This window comes from Sparus aurata, chromosome 14, assembly GCF_900880675.1.
Source record: "Sparus aurata chromosome 14, fSpaAur1.1, whole genome shotgun sequence".
Taxonomy (NCBI): Eukaryota; Metazoa; Chordata; class Actinopteri; order Spariformes; family Sparidae; genus Sparus; species Sparus aurata.
Genome location: NC_044200.1, coordinates 10982354 through 11000962, shown reverse-complemented (window position 1 = coordinate 11000962; position 18609 = coordinate 10982354). Strand labels below are relative to the sequence as shown.

General features: G+C 42.8%; 1 protein-coding gene across 4 annotated transcripts in view; it reads right to left on the bottom strand.

The window, feature by feature from the left end:
• strip2 (striatin interacting protein 2) overlaps window positions 1-18609 on the bottom strand; it is a 32955-nt gene that overhangs the window by 13740 nt on the left and 606 nt on the right. For 3 of the 4 annotated variants that reach the window (XM_030439719.1, XM_030439720.1, XM_030439721.1), the window contains exons 2-10: window positions 13023-13092; window positions 10455-10529; window positions 6212-6346; window positions 5947-6067; window positions 4881-4949; window positions 4056-4162; window positions 3180-3307; window positions 2846-3034; window positions 2279-2329 (exon numbers count right to left, since the gene is read on the bottom strand). In XM_030439719.1, coding sequence (XP_030295579.1) covers window positions 2279-2329; window positions 2846-3034; window positions 3180-3307; window positions 4056-4162; window positions 4881-4949; window positions 5947-6067; window positions 6212-6346; window positions 10455-10529; window positions 13023-13092 — 945 coding nt within the window. The remainder of the gene's footprint in view (window positions 1-2278; window positions 2330-2845; window positions 3035-3179; window positions 3308-4055; window positions 4163-4880; window positions 4950-5946; window positions 6068-6211; window positions 6347-10454; window positions 10530-13022; window positions 13093-18609) is intronic. The other variant, XM_030439723.1, reaches the window with a different exon arrangement.

Here is an 18609-nt window from a genome sequence, read left to right as displayed (position 1 = left end):
ATCTACAAACAAACCCATCTCAGTTCAAGTGCGAAACACACATTCAAACACAAACACATATCTCAGTTCAGACAGTTTCTCCGATGAATGACCGTGGCAACAGTGCAAGCATCAGGCATGAGTCAGCGCTTTTGGACATTAGTCGAGCTAGTGCAGTCGATGTATTATGGCGCGTCAGTGCTAGTACTAACGCCGGAGAAAGTGAGGAGTCTGGTGAGTGTATGGTGGGAAGGAGGGGAGAGAGGGAGGGAGGAAGAGGTGTTGTGGAGCCATTCTCTATGGAGAAGCCATTCAGTGCTGTGTGGGAGGTAAAGCTAGTGTTTTGTTTTTTTTTCTATCAGGGTTAGGGGACAACTGCTTTCAATGACATCCATTCAAGAGAGAGGTCAGCTGAAAAACCAAATACAACGCCCACAGAGGAGGTAGTGTGTGCAAGACGATCTCAATTCAACTCCTCAATGAATGCATTTTCATGACGTTGACCCCTAGTCCAGAGTCTACGGTGCAAGGTGATCTTTGAGGCCAAACCTGGCAGCAATGTGATGGAAACTACAGGGGGGATGCTACTACAGTAGATGCCTGAAGTGACCGTCTGTATGGGACTGTGGATAGTGACCGCTCCAGAGCCAATGACAACAGCCAGCAAGTCAGCCCTGTCTCTCAAGCCCCGCCCCTCATACTGAGCAGGAGGAGGAGGAGGAGGAGGAGAGAGGAGGAAGAGGGCAGAGAAAGAGTAGGGGGAGGAGGAGGAGGAGAAGAGGGGAGGTACAGTATGAAGGTGTTAGTGGTAAGGAGAGGGATGAAAATGGTGGAATTAGCACACAAAGAAAAAAAAAGGGAAAGGGAGCAAGATGAGAAGCAGGAGGACAGCAGAAGAGGAGAAATATCAGGAGGAGAGGGAACGAGTGGGAAAACAGGAGGAAGAGTTGAGGGCATAATTAGGAAGGAAATAAGATTTTGTGTGTCAAGCGGCAGGGGAGTTGTGATGAAATGGGCATGTATGGATGAGAAATGAATAAGCAGGAGGATAAGCAGGTAGAAGCCAAAGTAAAGTTGAAAAGAAGAAAACACGTCAGGTGAGGATGATTAAATTAGATACAATACAAAATTAGTTTTCCTCTGGTGAGAGTAAGATACAGGTTTTTAATTGTGTCCGACTGGAGCGCTGACAGTGTGCGCCCTCTGTAAAAGCTACGTGAAAGCGGGATGTAATACACAAATAGACCCTGAGGGCGGTGCTGGTGCAGTGTGGTGATGTGGTAGCGTCAAGGGGTCAGAGGGCACATTGGCAGCGACAACAATGGCGGAAATTGCCAATAAATAAGTCCCCATCTGTACTTGTGTTGACACGTATAACTTCAGTACAATACCTTGGAAAATACCGATGTTCTACAACACGGGGATCAGTACCAATCCAAGACCTTTACGTCCATGCTCAGCAGAATATGTTGAAAAAGGCGCATTAACGACGGTGCTGATATTGTCTTTTATCCACTGGTCATTGGAACGAGGAATTAGACGTCTCAACTGAGACCAAGTAAATTTTGATTTTGCATCTAGTTCTGTTCTATATGATCTTGTGGGATCCTCCTTGTACATTGGACAAGTATGTGAACAATTACATTCACGATGCAGCTGAGTATCTATGTGAAAACGTGGTTGAAAAGAAAGTATCACCGGCCTTAGATGAGAAAATCAATATGAAGTCTGAACACTCAGGTGGATTTACGTGTCCAGTGGCCCGGACCAGACGACATCCAACACACAAGTTTCATGTGAGGATCAAGCAAACAAAATATAGAAGTGTTAACAGGCAGAATGACCTTCACCAGCTGCAGCGTCATCTTCAGCATCTAACTCTCAGCAAAGGTTTAAAGAAGCGTATTTTCCAAATGCCAGATTATTCTTTTTAGTATCGGAAATGAGGCAGGATGCAACAGAACTACCTTCAACCATAAACTGCATTTCTTATTCATTTAATTTCCTAAAATGATGTAGGTGCTGGTCGATAGTTTGGAGCATTTACATAACATACTTTACGCAGATTTGATTTGTCATTTTAAACGGCTTTGTTGTCTGACATGTTGCGTTCTCAGTTGTGGTGCATCCTGGCATGAATGGATGAGGTTAAAAGACAAGAAGAGAGGAGGAGGAGCAAAGAAAGAAGGGAGAGAGAGGAAGGTGGCAGGGATCTTGGAGAGCAGTGCTACAAGTCCAGCTCAATGCAGAAGAGAAAATGCAAGGAAAAGAAAAAAAGTGGGAATTCGTGGGTAAAGACCTGCTTCTTGGGAAAGGGACTGTCTCCTTCCAAGCTATCAACAAAGGCACTCTGTGGGAACACAAGGAAGAGGGGCAATGAGAAAACCAGAGGGTCATTAGAGAGAGAGAGAGAGAGAACCTGTCCAGTCAAAGCTCTACTACGAACAAACAGGGGTTGGAATTCTCAAAGCCGTCCCGGCGCCAATATCATCTGTAGCATCGCTGACTTACGACAGAGAACCAGTGATGTTGGCACGGAAGAAGTTTTGGGAAAACCCGACCCGGCGAAAGAGTTTTGGAGGGTGAGTTACAGGAGGAAATTCTTACAGGGTCACCTGACTACAAACAGGTGAAGCTGTTTGACAAGAAAAAAAAAAAAAAAAAAGCAAATAGTGGAAGAATTAGTCAGGTTAAAGTTACCAAACACACTCTTCCCTTGTGTGTTACTGGGATAGATTAACAGCTTGCACAATACTGTGTGTGTGGGAATGTATGTGTGTATTTGTAGTTAAATAGGGAGTCAAACATAAAGTAACTCATGTTTTATCCCTGAGTGACTGAGGGTGGTGTCGAGGGTGATCGTTACCCTGCGGCTGCGGCGGCCTCTCTTCTGCTGCTGCTGCTGTTCAATGAGCTCCATGGCCGAGGCCGGGGGCGAGGCGGCTCTCATCGCCCTGACCACCTTGATGCTGTCCTCCGGCAGCGGGGGCAGGTTCAGGCGCTCCCGGCCCCGCACTTTCATCTCCTGGAGCTCCTCGAAACCCCCCAGGGTGAACTGTAAGGAGAGGACAGAAACGTGCTAAACTTGGAACATTATGGCCCCGTAAGTTAATAGAAAACAAGAACATACAAAAACACAAAGCTGCAAAAACAGATGACGTGTATCATTCGTTAGTGTTTGAAATGTGAACTGCACTGACCAGTATTGTCTTCCAAAGCAGCAGCAGCACCTTCTTCATGGGGAAGTGCGGGGCGTTCATGCTGCAGAACTTGGTCACCATGGTGAAGAGGAGCAGGGCGAAGGGCTCTCCGTTGTACAGAGGTGAACCTGAGGGGACACAGGTCAGAGTCAGGGTTTATAACGTTTGGCCACTGTTCTATGAACTTTTTGGTTATTCTAACTTAGTTTTTTTCTAACGCAGGATGAGGATTTTCAGCCAAGAGTGAAGGCTCCGTGCACATAGCTTGTGTTGAGGACGTCACTGTGCCCTTAACTTGTGAGATTTGTTTTAAATGTATATCTGAAAGTATAATCATGCTTTAAATACAGCAATTTAATTTCGTTTTCTTCACAGAAATACCACGAGGTGCTGATGGCAATGCAAAGTTGTTTTAGCAGAAATGGAGCTTGCTATAGGTCTACTGTGTATATATATATATATATATATCAGAGGAGGCTCGTCCATAGAGGCAGAGGAGGTTGGTCCTCCTCTATTTTTGAGAGGCAAGAGGAAGATCAATTTTTTTTTTAAGAAATAGTAACTGGTTGAAATAAATCATTACCAAATCTCAGTATCATTTATAAAATATTATATATATATCAGTGGCGGCTGGTGACTGAAAAAATTGGGGAGGACAGGAGGAAAACCAGTCCACGGTGTCATGATATTTCATCAGTCAACTACTTTATACTACTTTATAATATATATATATATATTAAACTTTACTTAAAATCAGGAAGGCTTTTCAACCCAACAACCCACCAATCCACATTTCTGAAAGTGCACTACCACAGCAAGAGTGCCTTGTAATCGTTCAGTAAATGAACACACACACACACACACACACACACACACCTAGCTCATTCTTAAAGGCCTCTCTGGCGGCTCTCCACTCAGGTCTGTCGTCCTCCGTTTGAACTCTGACGGTCTCCACCATCAGGTACATGATGCTCAGTAGCACTCTGCATGAAAAGAAACAAACAGGTTGACCACAGGTGACTGTGACCGTGTGTGAGTTTGCGTGTGTGCGTGGTCGGCATTTAAAAAACAATAATAAAAGGGCCAAAAAGGTCTGCAAGTACAAGAGACTATAATACGATGAGTGACAACGAGAGTTAAGTGCAAGAAGCAGAGGGGGGTTTTGTGCAATCTTGCTTGAGAGGAAATGACTTCTGTGCTCAGCGAGGATAAAGCCCCATCCATTCATTATCACCTGATGTAAGTCAGGCTGTGTTTTGTGCATTAAAAGCTTTGTTCGCTCAACAAAGCCCCGCGGCACGCTTTGCGTAAAATGAATAAAATGGTTTTCGATTTTTGGTCCAGCAATTAGTTGCAAATCCACTCCTCTAAGACTGTAATTATTTATAAGTGTGCGACTGGGGAACGCACAGACGGGGCTCTGCGCATGCGTGAGCGCAGGAGTGTGTGTGTGTAAACGGTTGTTTCGTTCCAAAAAAAATCTATTCCATTGAGCAGAAGCAGGGATTGAAACTGAACGTGAGGGAAAAGGGACAAGGAGAATAATTAAATTTTGCAGATTAGGCGCGAGTGTGTTTTTTTTTTTTGCGGCCAGATGGCGGAAAAGTCGGGCAGGAAAAAGACGGAGCAAAGAGAGCAGGAGAGGGAAGTGAGAACAATGTGGAGGTTGTGATTTGCGAGTGATGTGATTATAGTGCTCACCTGAGCTCTGTGCTGTCTGCGAGGGAGATGGCAGGCTTCCTCACCGCGCTGCTGCACGCCTGGTTGTTACTGCAGACACACACACACACACACACACACACACACACACACACACAAAAAGTAAATAATTGCATAATCTTAGTGGCTTGTCTGATAAAGAAGAGACAGTCGACACTATGCGATGAGGACATACTGATCCATTTTGAAACACCAACAACAAAGCTCTCAATTCTAATGTGCTGGATTCTTCATGGTTTTTTGCATAACCAGCCAGTGCCTCAGAAGCACCGTGTGTGTGTTTTGCGCGATTGGCTTGCTTACGCCGCTTTGTTGTGCAACATGGTGATAGTCCAGACTGTGCCATGATGCCTCAGAGCAGCTTACATAACAACAAAGAAGCGCTGGATCCCGACTGGGGCCGAGGAGAGGCAGCAACAAAGATGACTTGAAGGAGCCTCGCCGGGGGGGGGGGGGGGGGGGGCGTTTGAAGCGCGCATCACAGACATTGTCGACTCCCTCAGTGTCTGTTTATCCCCACGAAAACTCCTCTGACTCGAGTGAGATCCTCTAACCGCAAAGAGGAGCATTTGGAGGAAACAAGTGCGAGGGCTGAGGGACCAGCGCTTCAAACACGGGAGGGATTCGGAGAGTATTTGGATCTTGTAAGTGAGAAATAAACATCGACTCTGTCAGTGGCGTGACACCCTGCTGCTTATGAAAGATCTCCAGAAATTTTGAAGACAGAGATAAAGGTTGCCGTTATCTGATGAACTCCTCCTTTCCTGTATTGCCACAGGCCCTTCGCCCGAGGGGGAAAACACAATTTTAAAAAGATATGAACTGTTTTGACTTTTCTGTTGCAGTGGCTGCGCTTGCAACCTTATGTCCCTAGTTGTATGAACGAGCGGCAGCAAGTCTGTACCCTCGCCATGCAAAACCAAGGTGGGGGTGACATTGTTGCATTGCTGTTGTCACTGCTAGGCGTTTTATTTTACCTCCACAGCAGTTTTTGTGGTAAAGAAAAGTTTGCCATGACTCATACACATGTTCTCCGTGTCCTACTCACTCTATCTCCATGCTGAGCAGCTCCAGCAGTGCCGTGAAGATGCCCATGTCGTAGAGCAGGAAGACATTGTGTCTGGACCAGTGGAGCACGTCCACCTCTGTGTCACACTCATCGAACACTCCTGGGGGGATAAAGGGTGTTGGGTTTTAAGATTCCCTCGGTTTGTTTGGCACCTGGATCAGAGCCACTATATTCTGCCCCTCTGTCTGCAACAGGTCTGCATTGGAGAAGGCCTATTGCTGGTTGTAATGTGTTGCCTACGCACCCTGAGCCAGGTAGAGGATGGCCCGGGCCACCTTCAGCCTCTTGTCCCTGTCCGTCACCTCCAGCGCGTCCAGCAGGCTCATCACGTACGCTCTCTGCTCGTCCAACGTCAGCTCGATCCACCTCTTGCCTCGAGCTACAGGAAGGACAAGCAAGATTATTTTCAGGAGCACTTCTCCCAGTATCTTAAGCAATTTGTCCTTGGACAAGATACTGAACCCCAAACTGCTCCTGACGTGCTGGTCGCAGGGGCAGTTTTGGGGGGGGGCCAACAGGGGCCAGTGCCCCTCGAACTCTGAGTCTGGACACCCCTGTGGCCCCCCCGACAGGGAGTCTGCATTAATAATACAATGACAGATTTCTTGCAATGATTTTGTTTTGAAGGGAAAGGCAGAAATAAAGTGTCTCAGCAGTTTACTACCCAATCAAAATTGCTGAAATTGTAAACACTGCTTTGTCTGAATGAGGGATTTATCCTTTTTTCCGGGTTGTATGTGCCCCCTAACAAAAAGGCCGGCCCCAACCTGGCCCCCCTATTAAAACTGGTCTAGAACCGCCACTGGCTGGTCGGCACCTTGCATGGCAGCCGCTGCCATCAGTGTATGAATGTATGTATGACTTCATGTATGAAGTCACTTTGGACAAAAGCGTCTGCTAGAAGGTAAATGTGTATTCTTTGGGGCATTTTTCATTGTCTGAAAGAAGGACTGTCTAAACAGACAGGAAACGAGAGATGAGAGTGGAAAGGTTTAATGAGTTTCATGATTTATGTATTAAAGTGTCTGAACAGCGGCAGCTGTGAGGTCAATGCTAAACCCCTGCACGACTGCAAAGCTCAATTCTGAAATGGCTTAGCATTTACTTAAAATGCTAAGCTACTAAGTAGTGTCTGTTACACAACAAAATTTGCCTAAAGTTTGCTAACATTAGCCACCATAAGCTGCTCATACCAGACCAAGTAGGCTAAGGCTGTAGCAGCAATCCCCCTGAGTGTATTTAACTTAGCAATGCAGCGTTTTATTGCTTGAGAATGCAACTTCTTACTTATATCATCATACTCATTAGCTTACTATAGCTAAAATGCATGTTAGCTTACTTTGCATTTATTAGCTTACTATAGCTATTATGCTTGTTAGCTTATGTAGACAAATTAGCTCACTTATATTATCATACACATTAGCTTACTATAGTTAAAATGCTTGTTAGCTTTCTGTGCATTCATTAGCTTACTATAGCTATCATGATTGTTAGCTTACTGTAGACACATTAGCTTAACACTACTTACATTATAATACTCATAAGCTTAGTCTAATTATCATAACATTAGCTTACTGTAGCTTAGTGTAGTAATGCTTATTAGCTTACTGTATTGTTATACTTATACCACACCATACTCGTGATGTTTTTCTATCATAAAGCTTTATCGCCTGGTTTTAATACTGTGTTATCGCTAAACATGTTCTGTTACGTTAATGAGAAAAACACATCTTTTTTCCAAGCTATCTTTAAGTCAACATGCTTTGCAATATGGGGATCCATTAAATTACGCCATCTGGGGGATAGCCTCGTTTCTGAGAGGGGCTTTTATGCTCCAGCTTTCCTCAGCAGTGACACTAATCTGCCCTGCCTTCCCCCATCGTGTCTCACATTTAAACGCAAAGGTTGTACAGGAGGATGATGACTGCAAAGGATCTTAGTCAAACTGTTAATTTTACTGGATATTCACCGTAATTATGTTATCGCGTGTGTCAATGTCGGGACTGACTGCTGCTTTGATCTGTCATCAGTTTTTAAAATTACGTTCAGGCCCACTGCATCAGCTCTGGAAATAGCTGAAAGGTCGAGCGATGCCAAAGCATACAGAGCAGTAATTAGCGAAGTTGGTGGCATCATTGGGAAAAAACCTAGAAGTAAATACAGTATTAAAAGAAATGGACGTCTGCTTTGGCACGGATTCAAGCCCTCTTTTTTTTCCACGGACTAAGTCCCCTATTCTTAGACTCTTCACTTGATTATGCTGACAGTAATAGGCATTAAGAAGCGTAATATCATCCCAGTCGGTGGAACTCAGACTCCTACTTGCAATGCCTTTCCTACACAAGTCAGAAGAGAAAAAAAGCTTTCTAATTTCAGTACTGTCTCCAAAAAGCTTCCCTGTCTTCAGTGAGTATCTTAAATCCGATATGTCGTGACAATCACAGTGATTAGGATTAGAAATGTATGGGTGGTGGTTGAATAACATTAACTCAGTGGCCCTGACAGACAGACAGACACACACACACACACACTCACACACAGTAAAGCAGTAAGCCCATCTTCTGACAACTGCTCACTGAATACACCGCACAAAATACACACAAAATAATGAAAAGGCTGTGATGTAAAGAGGCAGCTCTGTGCTCTATCTCTGTAAAACAGCAGCCAGAGAGACTCTCATCTAATCCTACTATTCATTACCACTCAGCTCGAAGAGGAGGTGACAGATGAAGAGGGCGACGCTCGTCCCGCTCTTTTGTCTATAATGTGTGCCTCAGTCACTTGAGAACCTCATGGCTTCTTGTAACCATTCTGATGCTTTATTTCCTCTTATTTTTCAACTGCAAATATTCAGAAAAGGGCATTAATGTGTCTGTTTCCACACAAGGCGATACAATCACATTGCATTTAAGCATGATCTCTTGTCAGACCGACGATAATTCATGTTGGCAAAGCTGCTTTTGTTCTTGGTAACCAAACATTAAATCACACGGTCAGGATGTGACCCATCCCATCTGTATCTGTGGGGATATTCATTCTTTTGAACAGCTTAAAAGAGCAGAGCTTTGATGTGCCCGGTCACCCTCGCCTCACACAGGTCGGCTTAATAAAAAAAGAAAGAAAAAAAAAAACACACAGCGGCACACTGAAGAGCGATGCCGACTCATGTTGCACTTCAGAGGTGAGTTCAATCAAATTACTTTTACAGCTTTAACACAACAGAATATAACTTGACTATAAAGATAGTAAAATACTGACACTTTGAGTAGTAGTGCGATGTGAGCTGACAGCCTGAAGGGTCAGTATTTGATTTCCTGAGGATGAGACTCAAATATCCATTATCTTTCACCAAAAAACTTATTTGTGTACTATTTCCAGAACTGCACAGTAATAAATTAGCATTAGAGGCTCTGTAAAAAATACATTCAATTGTTACAATCGGGTTTGTGACAAAAACCACTGATTAAAGTGAAACTCTCAACAAAAAGCAACCAAGGCTTGAATATGAGTCAAACCTTCGTGTAAATGCATAATCACAACGAAAGAGGCACTTTTAAGATTTACCATAGCTTCGTTTTCGGGCAAGCTAATTTTCAATGGAGTGCATGGGGCACTGGCATGCTAGCATCAAAATAGCTATTTTTAAAACACTAAGAAGGCTCGACACAACATGAAACTTTGCTCGTAGCATCACCAGGGTCTCTACACATGAACACAAGCATTGAGAACATTGTGTGGGCGGATCGTTCCAAATATCGATAGTATCGATACCAAGGTGAGTATTGGTATCGGAATGATACTAGCGTGATGAGATCGATATTTTGAGCTCCCAGTCCAGACCGCTAGCTGCAGAGCTAACTGAGCTAACCAGCTACCAGCAGCTTCGGTTAACAGCAGCTAACAGTTTCACTAGTGTGCTGCCCCTTATTTGTTTAAAATACGAATTCCAGAGTCCATTCTTACATACTGCACCTTTTACCTTCAACACATTTTATCATTTGTGTAATGTGCCGGGAACATTCTGTTTAGTTAACCTTCGCCGTCTTACGTATGGATGCTGTTATCACAAATATGCAGCCAACAGGCACATTCAGGGCGACACAAAAGGACTCCGTGAGGCTCTAACAGCAGTAACACAGTTGAAGGAGCCATCAAGGTCTCTGGTGATAAACATCAGCAACAAACTGCAGCAGCTCCAGTCCACTGCCTGTAGCCGTTTTTGTGTTTGATATGGCCCAGCGAGGCAGAGTCTTGGCAGAGTGTCAGTAATTTTGACCCCATTTTGTGTCTCGAACACACCGCGGACAGCTCAGCTTTTAACTCTCTCTTCACCTGAGCTGCTGACAGCGAAGGGGGACGACACGCTACAGGTCATCTAAACACATTCAGGGATGTACAAAAAGCTTTTCCACGGCCATTTGCAACCTTATAATCTCTCACCCACACACACCATCACACACATACACACACACAGTCAAACACAGTACCATGACTCCTGAAGTCCTCCTCAAAGTAGTCTCTGTTCAGGGCAAACTCCGGCTCCTCTGTGTAACTGTAGAGCTCTGTGGACAGAATAAAGTGCAGGATTAGAGACAGAAAATTAATTAGCAATACAAATACTAATTTTAATCGCTAATCATTGGTCATATGTCAAGAAAAAAGAATGGAGACAGCTTCTCCAGTATGACTGCACATCAGCAATATGACTACGAGGATGGTGGAGTGAATTGAGTGAATTTGGAGAAAGATGGCTGATTGTTGAGTCTCATTCCCAGGTGGTCAAATAATCGCAGTTTTGGGGGGTTGGTGGCTCAAGCCGAGCAGAAAAAAAACCTTTGTTGGAAAAAATTATCTCAACTCAATTGATATTGAAAACACTGATTAATTTTAGCCCTAAATAGAAGTGTAGTGTGGAGTGAAACAGTTGGATTGAAACAGAATAGCATAGAACGGTTTCAATAGAAATGTTCTGTTAGAATAGAAAAAAAGAACATGTGAGTGGAACACAATAGAATACAATTGATCAAATAGAACAGATAGAACACAATAGAGAGTTTAAATACCATAGAAGATGCAGAATAGAATAAAAATAGAATAGAGTAGATAGAACGGAATAGAACAGAACAGATGAGGCAGAATAGAACACTTTACCCACAGAATCCAATAAAATAGAATAGATCAAATATAATAAAATGGTAATAATGTAATATACAGCTAGAATAGAGTCAAATAGAATTAAAAAGCTACGAAGGAACACAATGGTTGGAATAGAATAGCTACACATAGAGTAGAATAGAACAGATGGAATGGTTAGAACTGTTGTAATAGAATAGAATAGAATAGAATAGCATAGAATAGAAACAGGAGACAGGTAAACTGTGCCACCCTACAAAAACAAAACAGACAAATTTAAAGCTCCTGTCTCCTCGGTGCTGATCTCATCTCTGTTTGATGCGCACTCTAATGATTTGTCACGTTGCCGCGCATCTCCTCCTGCTCTGAGCGCGGTTGTCAGCATTCACCCCCGAGGAGCTGCCGTGACTGACTGTCTGTTTGTGTGCGCGTTTGCCAAATGTGACTAACACTGTTGGCACATCAGCTGCCGCTTGCCGTCTACCAAAGGGGCAGTCGTTTTGACTCAAATTCATTGTTCTTGTTCAACATGTCTCTGCGCACATCACCTGCCTCTGGGGACAAAAACTGTGCTGGACGGGAGAGGAATCTATAATACACACTTGAAAAAAAATATCACACTTAATCAAATCAATAAAAATCCATAAGCACCGTCGGAGTCTGTCCTTCTGTCGTCCTTAAACCAACCTCCAGGTCACACATGAGCCATCACCAGATACATAGATGCTGGAACAATTCGCATGTATAATCACTGTGTTTATTATTACTCACAGCATTAGTCACACAATGTGTCCTATGTCTGGAAAACATGTCAGGACCAGAAGATTTTGTTCTGTGCCTTCAGCAGTGTGTCAGCTTAATGTCTCGTTTTCATGAATAACACTGTAACATAAAACAGCTGAAGGAAACCTGAGGAATGCAGATGCAGTATTATTTTTCCAATCAATAGCACATTGTACTGTGTATGCTAAGTAGAACCAGCGGTATTACTGTAGGAATTCTGTGGGTGAAATCCTGTGTCACACGTAAACAACCGTTCACAATTTTTTTAGCCTTAAGTTTGACTCAGTTTGACATTAAAAGAGAACTGGATAAAAACTACTGAAAGTGCAAGAAAAGGATCAATTCAACCAAGAAACCAGGCCAGATGTGTGAACAAAGGTTCATGACAAACCAGAATTTGTGCTTACACAAGACTAAGAGCCAGAATAAGTGGGATAATGTCCTCCGACATTCAGGTGTTATGGTAATGAAGTTGTAACCTTTAGTTGTACAGAAATGGTTGGCTAGGTTGACATTTAAAGATAGCTGACGTGAAATATTTCATTGTCCTTGGTCTATGTCATCTAAAGCTGGATGCCCACCCGCTTTAAAACTAATTTAGGCGCAGCTGAGGCTACAGTCATGCTAGCTTCTTTGTATGTAAGCATAGCAGCGCATCGAGCTACATGCTAACATCAGCATCTTGCTCTCATAAACAATGCTTGTATTCTGATGCTAGGGTGCTAAAAGCATGAAGACGTTTTACGCTAACACTAGCTAGACTGTTGGGAATGGCAGCAGTTTTGCATATTTGGTTACAAACTAAAATAATGGACTAATTAAAAAAATTGTGACTTGAATCTGAAATGAAAATGTCATGGCAATCTATCCAATAGTTGCTAAGATATATCAGTCTGAATCAAAGTTGTGAATGGACCAACGGACCAGACATGGAGCTAAAAGATTGCATCCAACAACATGGGAAAATCTGAATGCGGTGAACAATATGTACAGGACATGGAGTCAGAATCACAAAAAATGCAGCATCTACTGTACGAGCGACGCAAATGGCGAGCAAGCTTTTAATATCAGGGACATTCATATCAGGATTCATTATCTGAGCAGTTTTTTGGGGGAGTTGAGTTTCTTGTCTGTCTTACCTGAAAGCTCAGCAGTCAGTGTGTCCGTGTCTCCATACTCAAACTCCAGATTAGGAGACTCCATTGAGCTCTGAGAAGAACGAGAACGGAAAACACACATTAGCACATACATTATAATTTGACACTGTACACAGCAGATCACAGATGTCCTAGCACCCCACATGCAAACAGACACTCAAACATACTGTAGGCTATACACGTTTTTTTTTTTTTTCAACACCTACCACTACTCTGTACTCCACACAGCACCCACGCACACTCTGCAGGCTCGTTCACAGTTTCGCCTCATCGTGTGTCTTTTGGGAGTTTTGATTGGCTGCTGAAACTCCAGGCAGCGTTGATTAGCTGTTTACATTTTTTTTCCTCTCAGATCTTCTTATCTAGAGCCACTCACTATTACTGACGCTGTGTATGGGCACGCCGCTTTAATCAATGTGATAGACTGCCTGACAAAGCAGATCTGGTGGAGAAATAAACTGCAGTGATGAAGAAGTGAGAAAAGAGAGGGCGCGGGAATCGACCAGGCCCCTGTTTTTGAGGCAGATTAACTTCTGTATCCAACGGAGGGTCTCGCCGGGTTCTGACTTTAGCCTTACCCTGTGATTAGCACGTGGCCCCCACACAGACTGCACACATTAATTTTCTGTGAACGCACTCACCGACAACACGCAACCACACAATCTTTTGCTGAATCTTTCATAAACTCTTTCTTTCGTGTGGGGATGGATTTAGAATGGGTTTGAAAACTTTCTCAACTCCCTGGAAGGCATGTGATCCATACACGTGCAAACACACATTTAACGCAGGACAGGCAGACGTGCTCACACCGTGAGTACTGAGACTGTCAGTACTGTGAAACTATTTCTTCCCTCTAAAATAGAGAAGCAGAGAGTACGCAGTAAGGTCACGACATCATTAAAAAAAACTTTACAATGAAAACCACAATGTTCATATTCCCCATTTTGTTTTAAGCCTGTCATAAACCAAAGAGAGCTCTGACAATAGCCAGCTAGCTTAGTAGCAACAGTGTTAACTTTCCAAGCTAACTATATCATTTAGTGGGTTACAGGTAACATTAGGAAAATACTATAAACATTCAGAGTAATGAGTACCATTAAATAAAGCACTACGCTAATAAATATTCCATCTATGTGTTTCTCTAACTACGTACCGACAAAAGTTTTTGTCTTGGACTTGTTGCCTAGCCTAAGCTTTAGCCTCAGTCCTTTAGCATATTTGTCATGTGGCTAGTTCAGACCCTTTTGCATGGTCTTATTTTAAAACAAATAAGCTCTGAAACGTGAGAAACTTATCTTGAGAAAGACAACCAACTCATGTGGCTAACTTAATGTTGACATTAGCCTACACTAGTTAAGCTAGGCTACAGCTGATGAAACAGTAAACTCTTTCAAAATCCATGGTTGTCAGCTAGAAATGGGAATCCTGCTTTTGTTTACTTCTGTGTGAAATATTTATATAATATTTATATTTAGACCCTTTGCGTCAAAAATGACCGTAAATTAGAGCGGTAAAACTGACACCATTATCACTGTAAACTATATGATCTTTCATCATTGTAATGGCTGTGTTTTAGGCCATAAACTACGATGGTGAACATGACAAGTATTTAGCTTAAAGGTGCTTTATGTAACATGTGGCACTAAGTTGAACTTTACAGAAGCGTAATTGTAAATTGTGTTAAAATGTTACATATAGCACCTTTAAAGAACTGCAGACAAGCTGACTTACTCAAATTCTAAGTATTGTAAGTCAGTCAGCACAGAATGAGTCACAATAAGACCAGCCAATTTTTCAAATAAGACCTTCATTGTCTGATATGTAGCAGATAAACAGAGTGATCAAAGATTTCAAGCATGACATCCACAATCATGAAATTCACAAACGTCAGAGTGTAACTTGTTTATCGTTAACGGCTGGGACAATTATAAGCTTGATCACATAAGAAGATGGAAACATTCTTGTTTATTATGTGTTATCTCTCCGTTAGGGGGGGTGTGACCTGATGAAACTCTCCCTACAGGGATGATTAAAGATTCATTTTGCGTTAACGAGAATAAAAAAAAATAGAAAAGAAAAACAACATCCTGGCAGCGGGGGAAGTCTCCGAGCTGCGAGTGTGTTTAACCCTGTGAAAACAGCCCCAGGGCCAGGACTGTAAATAAGGATGCGCACTGAGTCAGCGGTTCTGGTTAAACAACTCCATGTGCCACCCGTCATGTCTCCTATAAATACTTGCTGCAACCAAGTCAGCATGGACTGGAATATACAGGACGTCAGCCTGCAAAGTTTGTTTATGACACCGAGCCGAAGCAATGACATTTGATGTCATTACCGCGCTTGTAAACTAGGAAATGAGAACCACTTGGGAGCGCAGATGATTCAACAAAATTACCCACAACTCCTCAGTGCGAGTGAGGACAGCCTGTAGGTCTGGGTGACCGGGTGCCTCACTTTTGCTTTAACAAGCTGCTCTGACAATCATTATGACATTACACTCATTGTAAAAATGTCAAATCTTTTGTTACTGTAAAATCAATGCCATTAACGAGTCGGTGAACAACCTGAGATATGCAGGAGCTATCACAGACTTGTTGTGTGATGTTATCTGTGCTGCAGGCCGATATTCCAACACCAACATTCATCCACTGCTGCCAATGCACAACTCCTACCCATTGTTCCTGCGGTCTGATGGCTCAGTCTGTTAAAAAACAGCACTGAGACTGCTCCTGAGTAATGATTAGTTATCATTAATTAACCAGACTGTTTAAATGATAAACTGATTAACTGTTTACTCTGTAAAATGGCAAAAATGTGTGGGGAAAAAAACTCATCCCAATTTCTCAGAACCCAAAATGACGTATTAAAATCTTTCGCCCACCAATTGTTGGTGGCGGAGTCCGCCATTTTTTGGCTTAATTAATTTAATCCAAACACTTTTCATTCACTATCATAAATGGCCAGGAAAAGCAGCTAATGTTTGATATTTTCCCTGAAAACTAACTTAAATGATAAAGTGATTATCGTAAATAATTGGCAGTAATTGGTTTCGATCAACTCGCCGATTCATTGTTTGATAGTTTCATCAGTGGTGACACAAAAGAGAGAAAGACTGCGAATCTTTCACATTTGAGAGGCTCGAGGCAGAGAACGTTTGACATTTCGCTCAGCTCGAACATGATGACAGTTAGCAAAGTTGTCAATGACTTTTTTTTACGTCAATTGATTAATTGAACAAGCAGCTTAATCTACCATCTGTCTGGTGAAGAGCCGACGGTCACCGAGGGACAGGAGCTACAGTGACCGCTCTTTCCAGCCCCACTAAGATGTTTCTTTAATTCCCGTGAGCGTCAACACAGACAGCTCTGCCTCTCTCTCTCTCTCTTTCTGTGCTTCAACTGCTCGATTTACCCCCTTCCCTCTCCTCCATTTTCTCCCCCTCTCCACCACCCGTCTCCCCTCTCTGTCGCCGGCTGATAACGAAAGCCGTCCCTCGCTCCAAACTGGCAGCGCTCCTGCGGCTCCCACACTCTGCACCACATCGGTGTGCAAACACTGGGCATAGTGTCAAAGCAGGCCACCCCCGCTCCAACCGACATATGCCACATAGACGAGAGATGGCTGCTCTACCCGGCACGAATGACGGACAACTTACATACATGAATGAATCCGATCAGCTTCTAGTGCGGTGGCCCGGGACCATCTACACATGACACACTGACGTTAAGTGCTTTCAACATCCATGTCATCAAACCCACCACCAAACCATCAACAACCCCTCGTCCCAGAATCCAACGGCTGGGAGATGAACATGCTCTAATTCCCTCAAAACCATTCAGCGTTCACGTACAAAACACACACACACACACACACACACACACACACACGTCGTGTGTTATTGACTGAATTATGGCCTGGAGGAAAGATTCCCACTGCTTAACTTCTCCAGACAACCTGGGGCTGAGGAGCCCATGAAAACCCATCTTCTTCTAATTTTTTCATGAGGGGGTGTATCATAGCTGCGTGGCACTTAAAGAAGCGTCATCAGGCTGAAGAAGAGCAGAAAGCCAGAGTGGGTTTACTGGTTAAACTGGGTCTGTGGGTGATCCTCAGCCACTACGATTGGACAAAAGGACATCGATAAATCTAGCATCACTCGCAATTAATCATTTAGTCTATTACTGAATGCCAGAGAGTGGTCAAAAAATGAGCCAAACGGATGTCTTCAAACTGCTTTTTTGGTCCAAAGACATCACAGTGATATAAAACAGAGAACGGCAGCAAATCCTCACATTTGAGAAGCTAGAACCAGCAAGTGTTTTGTATTTTGGCTTAAAAAAAATGACTTAAACAACAATATCAATAATAAAAAACGTTGCCCATTCATTTATTTTTTTGATTGAGTTCCTCCATGAGTCATTCCGGATCCAAAATATTGTTAGTTGAGCATTTCGCAGAGGCCCTAATTCCAAATACTGATCAGTCAATTAAATAATTAGTTTATCATTATCCGCAACTATTCAGATAATCAAATAAATATTATTTGCTGGTTCCAACTCGTCAACTGTGAGGATATGCTGCTTTTCTTCATCATTCATGATGTTAAATAGGATGTTCTGGGTTCTGATTGCTCATCTGCTAAGTGAGCGATGTGCAGAGGCATTTTTTCACTATTTACCATCATAATACAGAGAAAATGTTAAACTGATGAGTCCAAACAAATCAGACTAATCAGTGATGGCAATAACTGTTGCTTTCTGGCCAATTACAAGTCGAGTATCTGCGATTTCTAAGGAACAAATCGTGCTGATAAAACAGAATCTCAAAGGAGCACTACGTGGTTTTGGTGAAGCGATTATAATCGAAAGAGAAAGATCTTCTTTGACTGACATGTTTTATGCCTACACAAACTAAATAAACAAAACCTCTTTGTTTTCATGACTGAAGAAACAAAATGACATACCGGTTCACATTGTTCATATTTGGCGGACCCTGCCACCTTTCTAGCTTCAAACAGTGTTTGTTTTTCTGAGAACAGCTTGTTTGCTCAGTTATGGAAGAAAAGAACATTTCTGCGTTTCTATTATTAGCTCATATTGTAAATGTAAAAATTCTGAGTTTGAATTTCTCCTCACAAAGTACGCAGTGCCCCTTTAATAAGCCTAGGGCTACAACTCATTATCACTTAATTAATCAGTCTTTAAAGTCATCAAATGACTTATAAAACTATATAACGTTTAAAATAATGACAAAATGTTATCAGAGTGAGTAAAGTCTTGGATTGGTCCCTTGAAACCGCCTCTTATTAAGATGCTACTGAAAACTGACACTGACTTGATTTTATTCCACAGACCAACTAAATGAAGGACACAGGCCAATGTCAACCACGAGGATTAAGGAGTGTACAGATATTTATGGGGTGACTCGACGAATCCATAACTATTAAACACTGTCTAACACTGACATGTGTATCTAGTAGTGGTGGCGGTGTTGCTCCTGACAGCAGCAGTCACATTTCACCACCTGCATTCTCCAGCCTGAGCACCACTGTAGGATTACTGCTGGGTTA